Here is a 12,896-nt window from a genome sequence, read left to right on the forward strand (position 1 = left end):
CTCTAGTTATGACGTTCTCTGTTTTTGCACATTCAATTAATCAAAAATAAACAACTGTTCAAAAGTGCTATAAAATGCCTTAATTGTCCTGTTCAGTAGGTCAATTTATTTTTATTTTTTCTCTCATCATCTCAGAATCCTGTCAATAAAACCGTTTGCATGATAAGATTAAACTTTCAGGTATATTTTCTATCTACGAAAGCCTTTGAAATACCAACCCATTTGACATGTTATGTTTGTTTTCCCATTGTAGGCAATGACTGTGTGTATGCCAGTTTTCCTGAACTGTCCCTAGGAGGAGCACATGAAGTAACACATTTCTGTAATGTTGAGGATCCATTATCTCCAATAATAAGAAGCGACATAACCCCAAATGGAGAATGTCCCTTCACTGCTCCCATATACATTCCTGAGGATATCCCTATTCCATCTGAGTTTGAACTCCGAGAGTCAAACATTCCTGGGGCAGGATTAGGTGTATGGACCAAAAGCAAGATTGAATTTGGCACAAAGTTTGGACCATATCGCGGAGAAAATCAGTTACACGTGAGAGACCCCAGTTGTGGGTGGGAGGTAAGAAGCATAAATCAAAGTGTGTGGTTAGTGCTAAAAGTTTGGAACTTTACAAGTAATTTACATACTTTTGTCAATACATTTTAAAGTATACTGGAATTTAGTATAACGTTGTGGGGAGCACAGTGAGCAATGAGTCCCCCAGGATTTAATTAAATAGAAGTTGAAAATATTTTCAAGTTTTATAATCTGTATGAAATTATTTGTACTATGTAATTGAAAGTGATGGGATTTTATTAATGTTTTGGATTATTTGGGCAAAATAGATTTATTGAATTTATATGAGGAAATTTACATTTTGCTGTAGCTAGGGCTTTTTCTGTGTTTTACGTGCCACTTTTTCCTTTTCTAATCTACTGCAGTTAGCATTTTATTTCTAGTTTTTACTGTATTCTAAAACCATAACTCTGTACTTGTGGCATGCTTTATTATGCTGAAGACATTTTCCTAAAGTAGAAATATTAAACTATTTTCATTTTTTTTGTTTCCCAACACATATCACTTGGAGTTTATATAGATTTCTAACACAAGTATGCATTCCAATGTATCTCTTGCATTACACGCATCAAATACCATTGTCAACCTTTCCACTGATTTCATTTGTTGGCCATCCACTTTTATCGTCTGCTTTTGCATCTCTTAGAAACATTTAGTAGTTTACTGGATTTTAATAGATTTCTTCCCAACCCAACCTTCTTTCTGCAGATTCGATATTTACCTGTTATTTCATTCATATCCTATAAGTGGCAGGCATTTTTTTAAATATTTGCACACACTCCAACAAAGGCAACCAAGAATAAATATTTGTACAGTTAAATGTTTTTATGCAAGGGACAGTCATTCAACCCCCTGGCTAGCTGTCTTTGCTTTGGAAATGTTGTTTTTCATATAATCTGCAAATTGCCTGCCTCCAGACTCCAGACATACAGTTCATGATGTGAATATGCTGGACTCACTTCAGTCCTACATTCTAAATACTGTAGTTTTATTAACGTGTTTTTGAGTGACAGTAAGGGCTATTTACTGTACATTAAGTGGTTGTTAATGGCGGCTGTTGGTTTTCGTGAAATTTGGGGGACCAGGAGGTAGGTAGATGCGAGGTAGCAGATAACTATACCCTCCCATATCTAGTGGTTCCTTTTCCCTCTGAGAAGGTCACAGATGACCTCTCCATCTAGGATATCTTCTTCCAACTGAAGTCCCAGATAATGGAGAAATTTAGCACCTCGGATCATAATCAGAAGGAGATTCAGCAAGGTTGTGAGACCCGCAAAGGTAAACGCGATGTTTTGGCAGTGCGCATTAGGATGTTGGACGGAGACACAGCTGCTGCAAACGCTCTGGTTAAAAAGAAGGCTCAGGATATGAAATCATTAAAGGAAGTGAACTGTCAACTGCAGAAAGACTTGGAAAGGTGAGAGATTCACGCAAAATAAGCAATCTCAAACTGTTAGAATGTCTCAGAGGACCTGGAAGGTACAGACCTAAAAAGGTTAATCGTAAACATTCTAAAGGAAGACTTCAGAGAGGAGATAAGGGATCTTAACTTGGATGTTGATGTCCAAAGGATACACAGGGACCCTTTGAGATTAAGTGCCACCCGTACTGCCCCCCAGAAGATACTAGTTAACCGGCATACATACACTTTAAAGGGAAGAATACTCAGTGGAGCCTTACAAAAGAAGGATATCCAACATGATTATTTCTCTTATCAGATTAGGTCTGATGGTGGGTGGGCTACGGCCAAGCGGCAACTGGAGCTCAGGAAGAGGATGGGAGAACATGTCATGGTCTAAAGACTGTCATATACACAACGTGAAGCACCAAATCAGATATTTAAGTGTCAAGATAACTGAGAAGCTGAAGACTTAGTCACATTCAATACCTCTAGAGTAGTTAAGGAAATCAACCTACTGCTTTGGAATTGGAGGACTCTCCCTCTAAACCTATATGGCAGAACAAACTTGATCAAATGATTATTCTTCCAAAACTGAACTTTTTTTAACTGCATTCCATTAACTTTTTTTCTAAGGAAGATATTACGAAAGTACAAGGGGAAGTAAGTTATTTTATTTGGGGATATAAAGCTCCTTTCATGGAAACAAGTTTAGGAATAAGCTCAAGGATGGTGGTTTAGCACTGCCAAATTTCCAAACATATGCAAATGCTTTCCAGTTTAAGAATTTGCGTAGTTTGGCTCAGCCCCTACCATAGAGTAGCACCCTTCAGCAATGTTAGAAGACCATGATGAATTTTTGCAGACATTTGGGAATTGGGAAGTTAAATTAAAGATACTGAAAGCCGCCCTCCGATTATGGTGTACTTTGAAGAAAAGGTTCTGAATAGTTTAATATTCAAATATTTCACTAATCTGAGACTCCCCGGTACTCCTGAGAGTATGAAGGATCATCTTACCAGCCTCTTAAAAAGACTCACTTTCAAACCTGGGGAGATCTACGAACAGGACCCTAATTAATGGAATTGGAGGAGGTTCTAGAAATAACAAAGGGTACACTCTTCAGGTTTAAATACTTACAAATAGTATCCTGGTGAACAGCTCAATCAGGGGGAGACCAGAAGAAAGGGGACATTAAGGCAAAGATGCTATTGAACTCTATTCATAGGAAAGAAGTTGCGCTTTAGTACTGGGAAATAGTTGAAGCTGAGAATGCCAAAGGCAGACTGCTCTATCAGACACAGTGCTACCGTATCCACTTGAAGCCCTTTGGAAAAAATCCTTTAAAGTAGCACTTGATACAATAAACCTGCCCCTCTAAAGCGTAATCTTTTTTACACACTACATAGATTATATTGGACACCAAAAAAACTGCCTACAATTTCAAAGCAGGAACGACTATGTGTGAAGCCTGACTTCTCTGAGCAGATGATAAACATCTTTTTTGTATATGTCCAGAGCTCTCCATATTTTGGCAGTATGTGAGTAACTTCCTCTCTGAGGTTTTCTTACCGGATATAAGGCTAATTGATACCTTAATATTATTTGGTACTAATCCTACGCTCAGCTGGGAAGTAGAAAAAACAGAGGATCAGTTGCTCTTCTATTTGGCATTGTTGGCAGGTAGGGGAATTAGTAAAAAAAATGATATCTGTTGATGTGCTGTCTTTGTTCCTCTAGATTAGAGCAGTAAAATAGGTCTGTGAGATGGATGTGGAGGCCAATCAGAGAAAAGCAAAAACTATTTGGGCAAACGTCTTGACTTGAAATCTGGTCACATTCAATGATTACAGCAATGTAGTAATGAGGATGGCAACATCCGGTCAGCGACACTCATATTAGTCGGGGCATATCCGGTTACAAAACATATCTAATCTGGCTACTTGACTGATGGTAAATGAGGATTAAAAAAAACATTTTTGTGAAGTTAATACAAACAATGAATCACAGTAATGCCTACTTTTGACAACAGGGATCTACTTGTATACCCTATTTGCTCATTGTGAAAACATGCCCCTTCCACCATGTCTAGGTAATATCTCATGAAATATATTATAGAAAGGCTATCGTATGAGTCAGCATTTCTTGACAAACATCTCTATACTCTTGTTTCTTCATTTTCCCATTTCTATATGCAAATGATGTCTTTGAAGTAAAATGATCATCCACTATGGCCTTTATACGACCACTTTAGGGCAGTAACGGTGATAACTGTCTGACTGAAATAATTTTGTGGGTTCTCTATGATTATCAAAGAAATATTCCCCCTTGACCTATATTATTTTACTGGTATATATCCAACACTTTACATTTCTGTATTTTTATACATCAGGGCAAACAACAGCTAAAGCCTTTTTTTTAGATTTTTATTATTTTATCTTTGGTTATTTTTCAGTACAAAAATGTCTTTCATTTATAAATTGATCACATCAGTTAATATATTTTATCAAAAAACACATAGTATAAAAACTCATCTTCAATAAGAGACTATTTCATGCAGGGAAAAAACAGATTACAAAACAATCAACATTCACACAGGTACATACACTCCTTACTTATCATACATGCTACATTCATTCTTGATTCTGCGTCCGAGGGATCACAGATGGAAGTGCAAAATACGCAAGGTCGACGCGTTTCGGCAGAATAAACCGCCTTCCTCAGGACCTATCTTGCAGAATACAAACAAATATTTTTATAGCCCCTGCATGGTTGAGTATCTGAAACGATAAATAACATACATTTGTTTCATTTCTTATAGTACTTTTTTCATTGTTCTAAATTACGATGCCCTATGTATGAACAAAAAAGACACAAAATACTTTACACACATTATACTTTGATTATTATGACTCTCTTGTGGTTGAACCTGCTGTGAGCAGAAGGATGACATTACCGAAACTCTCGTGATGAACATAAAACTCAAACCATTTGTATTATCTTCGAGTCCTGTCTATTAAAACTGGGTAATGTTTGTGGTTAGGCATTATCTACAACTGTTGTTAGGTAATAGATCATAAACGGAAACGATATAATTGTCTATATGAATCCTCTTTAAGAAGAGAATTTTATCATTTTTTTTATAATTATTTATTTCCTCGCACAAATCAGTTCCATCAACATGACAGTTGAAAAGTGTTGTCTCCGAATTTAAAAATCAAGTACCTGAGGTTCTAGAAACGAATTCCTATAAAGGTACACGCATTTGCTGGGGGGTTGATTATTGTATGAATTCCTGTGTGAGATTAAAAATAGAGTCTGTCACAATTCCGTGTTGTTATTATTGTATCGAAGTTATTCGTAAACTAAGGCGGTTGCTTACCTATTTTATCAGATATTGTGTTATCTTCTTCTAATTGTCGGTGCCAAGGTTTGTTTTTTGTTGTACGTCTGGTGATGGACTGCAGGGACCATAAAGAATAAATACATAGAGAAAACCCTGACTGTCTGGTGCTACATATAGATGGCAGGTGTATTATTATATCACTAACATATTACTGACCTTGTTGATACAATGTTGGAAATTTGAGGCTTGAAGTCAATCTCTCCGTGTAACCCAAGGCGAGTAACCGTTATATTATTATTTTCAAAGTTGTTTAAGTTTCTGTAGAGATATTAAAACAAAATGCGAAGAACTGATTTTCTAGTACTTTACTCTACACAGATTTAAGGATTCCGAGTAAATTTGAGCGGGATTTACCTTATTTCCGTCTTTGCCGCTAAGCGGTCTCAGACGGCTGTGTGTCAGGGCGATCCGATGCAATTTGAAGCTGTGTGGTGCCTTTCGCAGAAACGGGATATTTCTGGATTGAGATGCTCTAAGGGACGGAAAAATAAAGCACCCTCGTCACTACAGATTTCTCATGTTTGCTCATTATTAAACTAACTATCGCACATGAGAAGTAGTAGGCTACGCTACTCGCTGTACTTACTTCGATTCTTCTTTCATCCGGCAAAAACGTATCCGCGCTCACACTGCTACGGGAAGCTAGCGTGTGGATGTACTTCCTGTTTTTTATATCCGTGACATGCGCGCCATCTAACTAATCACATGGTTGAAGGTCATAGAACCTATCAACCAGAGATATTGCAGGAAAGTTAGCAGCCTATCGGCAGTTAGATATGAGAGCGCATCAAATGCGGTCACGTGATTGGAGTAACGTGGCGGCCATGTCTGAGTGGTGATTAATTTATCTATTTTACGTGATATGTAAACATCCTTATATATTTATCTGTGATGTATTTCTGAAAGAAGGGCCACTTATATTACTGGTTATTTTACACAATATGTATCAAAGTTCGATAGTTTTTAGGAGATTTAGGCGCTACTCGCTAAACATATTTGTGTCATTGTTGGAACCACTAGAGATGTTGGGACCACTAGAGATGTTGTCAATTATTTTATGCGCGTCATCTAACTAATCACATGGGTGAAGGTCATGGAACCTATCAGCCAAAGATATTACAGGATGATTAGCAGCCTAACGGCAGTAGGATATAGTTATTCTATGGGAGCGCATGGTTGGAGTAACTTGGCGGCCATGTCTGAGTGGTGATTAAATTATCTATTTTCTGTGGTATATGAATATCCTTATATGTTTATCTGTGATGTATTTCTGAAAAAAGGGGTCACTTATATTACTGGTTATTTTTCACAATATGTATCAAATTTCGATAGTTTTTAGAAGATTTAGGCGCTACTGGCAAAACAAAAATGTGTCATTGTTGGGACCAATAAAGATGTTGTCAACTTTTTTATGCGGCGGCCATTTTTAAGTGGTAATTAAAATGTCCTTTTTACACCATATATAGACTGATGGTTTTTTCAGTGGGATTTAATTTGATATCTATAGAGTTATTGTGTCACATACCACGAAATATTCTCATTCAGGCCTCTTTGGACACTGTTAAAGAAAAAAATCCAGAAGCATTCCCGTTTTTTCCTAGTTATTTCTGGTAGTTCTCCTTTCCTGCACTGGATCTTTTCTAGTATACACCACTTCAATTCTGATTCACTGTGGTTATACTCTGTACAATGTTGGGTCAGAGGTGATGTCAGCTTATTATTGCGGACTGAAGATTTGTGTTCGCTAAATCTTAGCCTGAATTCGCGTCCAGTCTCACCTATGTATGGCAATCCACAAGGGCATACAATATAGTAGACAATGTTTTTGCTACGACAGTTTGTAAATGATCTTAAAGTGATCATTTTGTCATTGTGAGCCAGACTATTGCCTATGATGGCAGCATCACATGCGTGACAGTTGCCACATTTGTGATTTCCTCGAATCGTGTCTCCATTTGTCAGTGTAGTTTGTTTTTCTGCTGAGACTGTTTTACTCCTGGTATGGACCAAACGATCTCTTAAATTTTGGTTACGTCGATATGTCACTAATGGTTTTTCTAGATTCGTTTCACCTTCGACATCCAGTATCCTCCAGTTTTTGTTAATTATGTTTTTAATTTTGTAGTTGAGTGTGGAGTGATTTACAACACATACGATTTTATCTTCACTCTTCTTTTTCTTGTTTTTTAGAAGGGTGTCTCGATCATAAAATCTCGCTCTTTTGAAAGCTTGGCGGACTAGACGATGGGGGTACCCTCTATCTATTAGTCTTTCACTTAGATGTTTGCTATGGTAGTCATAGTCTGCAATGGAGGTGCAGTTTCGCCGAATGCGAAGAAACTCCCCAAAGGGGATAGAGTCCTTCTGACAATGCGGGTGAAAACTTTCAAATTGCAGAATGGTGTTCTTTGCTGTCGGTTTGCGAAAAAGGCTTACCTTTAATGCCCCATCCTTACCTTCGATCGTAATATCCAGATATTCAACCTTCTCATGGCTAAAATTACAGGTGAATTTTAGATTTGTGTCACTGGCATTAAGCCAGAGAATGAATTCTTGTAATTGTGTGAGTTCCCCATGCCATACAAAAAAGATATCATCGATGAAGCGTCTCCAAACGGAGACGTTCTCGAAAAAAGGGGCATTTGAGTTGAAGATATTCTTTATGATTAACCAGACCTTTTTATGATTTTATTGTGGACCTTGAACTTTATACTGATATTTTACAACTTTTGAATATTAATCATGACATGCTTTTACATTAAAAACTTTTCGCAGTATATATATGAAAGAAATAGATGTTTAAATTAAGTAAATTATGGTGTACTTTTGTTAAATGGTAATATGTATATTGTTTAACACAGCTGAACTCACATGGATTGAATGTATCGCACATGATTGATTACAGCAATTAAATTCTAAATGGTTCTGAGTGACCAAACTTTCTCACATAAAAATGAACATGGCGAATTACATCTAATATACACATCAGGATAAAACAGACATTTTCTAGAAAAAAAATTCTTTTCAAAAAGTGTGAATTTTCCAAACATTGTAGCTTCATAATCTTTGATTTATATTGGAAGTTCTAGGATTGGGAGAATCTCCCCGAAATGTTATGACTATTTGATTAGCCGTTTATGGTTTTTAAAACATCCGAAATCATTCTTAGAACTTTTGTCTTCTTTGCTTAAACTAATATGGACTTTTTAAAATAGACTTACCAGTAATCAAAAATAAAATGATTTCCACAACATGTAATAAATACAAGGATGTCAACGAAGAAGGGCAAAGGGCAATTAAAAATTATGCTCAAATGTAATTGAATATACCACAATATGAACGCCCATAAATACACCTCGAAATCTGTATTTCTTTTGATGATGAAATGACACCTTGTCGAAGATCTGCTTAAGAGTAGTATTTTGTTTTGATGAAAAAACAAAAACATGCACAGTAGTTAATGTAAATGCGAAAAGATTAAGCTTCATATATATCAGAACTGACTCTGTTTAACTGAAATGGGTGAAGTTAAAAATGTAAATAATAAGAGACATAAAAAATAAAAATTGATAATGCTCCACACAAATCAGAAAAGAAGGCTACTGTATAGCGCAAATACATAAGACAGTAGACATGAATAAATAGCTAAATTAGTATGTATGAATGAGAACAAACTTGTACTACAAAACTTTGGGTAAGATATTGAATGGCCATCAGAAGAGGGGCCTTCAATCATGGATATGAAAGTAAGATCACCACTTGGCACAGAATTAGAGGGTAATATACTAATACGAATGTACTCTCTATGGGATTGCAACTGCAACATATGCTCTAAAATCTGGAAGCACTCTTGGTAGTAATGTGCCAAAGCAGGAGTTATGTAAATGTATCAAAAGAGAAAAGGTCATCTTCCAAGTTTATGATCCAAGAAGCTATTAATTTAGAATTGACAGTTAGGGCCTTATTACAAGCTTGACAGCCCTCCTGTTGGCCTGCCACCACTGTGCCGAAGGAGGACAGCCAAGCCGGTAATTCACCCACCCTCTGGATTATGAGTGTAATCCAAGGTGGGTGTGTGGTGCTGAGAGTGTCTCACAGTAGCGGCTGTGTAAGACACATAGTAGAGCCTTTATAGCAGTTCGTCGCTGTGACAGCGTCTGCAGCAAGTTCCTGCATGGTAGGAGCGAGGGTGCAATTCCAGGCGGAACAACATGGCCCCCCCCCCACAAGCACCCCCAGGCCCAATTCCGGCCGAGGGCCCTGTTAGGACCCAGTTTCCTTTATGCCTGCCTCCCTTTTCATGGAGGCTCACCGCCATGAAAGTGGTGGTAAATATGTAGGTTGTAATATGCTGAGAGGTGCCGGCATCGGCACTGCCAGCATATTGAGGCCAGTTGCAGACCACTGTTGTAGCTAGATCCTTGATCTTGGTGGAGTCACAGGTATCATGGCGGTCCGAACGCCACACTCAGAGTACTGCGGACAGACCCGCAGTGGTGGCGGTGGTCAGACTGCCAACATGAGTACGGCAACCCTGAGGGCTATTGTACTCACAATAAAGCCTTAAGTCTAATTTCAGCATCCTTAAAACAGTCTCCAAATTGTTAAAACTCTAATGCTATATAATTAACTTAATAGTTAATTATTTAATGACCTTTATAGTTAACCACCCACATTAAAAGGATCTTAAACAATGGATGCCAACTTAAAACCAGCTCAGTAGTGCTTCACAAATCCTACATGTCAAAACAGATGTATTAATAATTATACATATGGCCACTGTCGATTAGAGTTATCGATGAGAAGCAGAATGAAGTATGGAAATAGGCTAGAAATGTATTAATATAGTGACCCATGGTGCTGGAAAAGAGCAAATGACTGTCTAGCTCCTTCGAAATGGTGTGCCTAAATACGTACAACATATGTAACCTCCATGAGCTCAGTAATCATAAAGGGAATAAAACATCAGATGTGCTATTCTCACATCTCATGATTGTTCAAAGTTAGTATGTAATGTTACTGATTGCTGTACTTATGTTAACAAAATAATTCAGAAATGTTGCTTTATTTTCTGTTTCTACATCACAGAGTTGAAATGCAGAAAAGTTAACTCTAATAGGTAGGCTCCGATAGCAGGATTATTACCCTGTCATACTATCATTTTCAATGGAGCTTAAGTAGCTGAGGTATTTCACTTGTTTTTGCTGAAGCTATAAGTTTATTAAATAATTACAAACATCCCTTCAAATATGGCTAAGACATAAATTAACCTTAATTGTAAATATCAAGATTATAGAAACTAACATCCTGGCCACATTATTTAATATGGTTGGATTATTTCATGCAAGGTTTCCTGGTGATTTTATGAATAATGAACTCAAACTACAATGCAGTGTACTTGGATAGGTAAAACACTGAAGTGGGCCATACAGATTTTGAAACCTGCAGTGGCGGATCATGGTTTGCCATTAACAGGCTTCTCTAAATACTGAAAGATGGCCTAAGTGAATAATGTGATTACAGATATTATATCAAATATGGTAATAAAAATGAAATGAACATATGTGTGTGAGAAATACATTTGCAGGTGTTTGCGCCAAGCCATACATTAATGTCCTCATTTGCATTACATTTCCCTGATCACACTTCTACCCCATTGCCTCCACCGCCTAATTATGTCTATTTGGGAAATTGCAAAGTCAGAATGCATGGAGACTCTGCATGAGGCCAGAACACACAAATGACACTTTTGACTGCATAACCCAGATATTTCTTCCTTTGTCAATCAGAACTATGTAAAATGTGCATTGGTTATTAGTTCTTCCATGAGTATTCCATACATAACATGTACTCATGTGTGGTAAAAACCGTTGGGAATCGTGTTATGACTGTGCACACTTACCAAATAACACTCACTATGTTTTTGGTCATAACTGTGTCATTCCAAAATACGGTTATTCATCAATGTTACTACAATTTTAAAGCTGCTTCCGGTAAAGTACATTTGATGAATTTATAGTTTGCTTAGCTTATTATTTTCTTACATGTTATTGAAAGGACATTTGCCTGTAGAACTTTTCACATATGGTTTAATTTTGTTGGCAATCTTGCTCATTTTCCTATACATATATTAACTCTTTGTTTGTGTATCCTGTTTTTCCTGATACATTTTTTGATTGACTACTATTTGTGACATGTTCCTATTGAATGTTTATAAAATTGCTATAACTTAGGTTATTTTATTTATATAAATAATTTTGGCATTGGGTGGAGGTTGTACTTCGTGTGTAATAACAGCCTGGCTTACTTCTTTTCCTGAAAAAGTTCCTTAACATTCCTATCACCCACATTAATTTTACTGTGGGGTGTGCCTCCGCAAAATGTCTACCAGTGAGTTTCAGTAATGCCTGCAGTAATCTTTCTGCAATAGATGGCATAGGTGCATCAACAGGTACCATAGTACAAACACGTTACTTTGGTTCTAATTTAGAATTTGGTAGAGTGGTTACTTTATCACAAACATGACCGATATTCCATCTGCGTGTCATTGGGTTGTATTACAGAGCCACGCATGCCTTAACAACGCAGTTTACACAACAACTGAGTGTTACCACACCTTTCTTTAGCGCGCAAGTGATTACAACGACTTGCCTTAGGGAAGCGCTGGACTTTAGAATGTTGTAATTTACTATTCCAACTCCAATATTTCAGTTGGGAAGGTTTCGGTCTTAAAATCCAACACCAGACTAACACTGCATTCCCTACATTGCTAAAGAAACACTTGGTAAATACACAGTTGTTGTTCAGATTGCATTGTAAAGGCACTGCGTGGTTCAGACTGCATGCTAAATTATGCTTCCCGTGCCATAGTATTGAAAGGGCCCGGACAATAAGTTCTAGGTCTTTCCAGAATCACACTCTGGTGGCTCCTTTTAGCATCATGAAAGTGTAGAGGGGAGCAACGTCATTCTAGAAACTATCAATTAGTCAATGTTTCTTTGAAATACATAATAACCCATGGACAACTACTTAAGGTTAGTTGATTTATTACAAAGCCAAGAATAACTGAACGTAGAGACACCTCAACACAGGGTTATAGAAGTACATAGAAATTAGCATTATGGCATATCTGTGCATCCATCTTAGACGATGCAACACGAACAGCATTATTGATTCAAAAGAAATAGAATACAGAAAATCAGGAAGCATGAGTCCAAATTTCCCTGCATCGAGGGTTGGTGAGTAAAAAGCATAAAGCTATCCTAACTCTAACGCTAAAATTACATCCCTACATAAGCATTTTCAGAAAGGAGAATATAAGGTGTTAGCACATGGAACTCCCCTAAGAGGTCTCTCCACGATAGATGGGTCAAGTAGCATGAAGCTGCAGAGCTCATTCTAAGATGCTCTGTCTCTGAAGGCAAGAAAAGAGTGGTGCACTAGCTCTAATTCCAACAACAAGTTATTCATGGGTAAAATTCCCAGGGTGCAGTTCGGATCACGCCATCCATCCTCCATACA

At 37.3% G+C, this 12,896-nt stretch overlaps 1 protein-coding gene across 1 annotated transcript in view; it reads left to right on the top strand.

Annotated features, from left to right (window-relative positions):
* The window catches only part of LOC147683927 (histone-lysine N-methyltransferase MECOM-like), a 1,500,386-nt gene that overhangs the window by 1,173,490 nt on the left and 314,000 nt on the right, over nt 1–12,896 (top strand). The window contains exon 3 of the mRNA XM_086944921.1: nt 254–573. Coding sequence (XP_086801047.1) covers nt 254–573 — 320 coding nt within the window. The remainder of the gene's footprint in view (nt 1–253; nt 574–12,896) is intronic.

The sequence above is a fragment of the Lissotriton vulgaris genome, chromosome 11 (assembly GCF_964263255.1).
Source record: "Lissotriton vulgaris chromosome 11, aLisVul1.2, whole genome shotgun sequence".
Lineage (NCBI taxonomy): Eukaryota > Metazoa > Chordata > Amphibia > Caudata > Salamandridae > Lissotriton > Lissotriton vulgaris.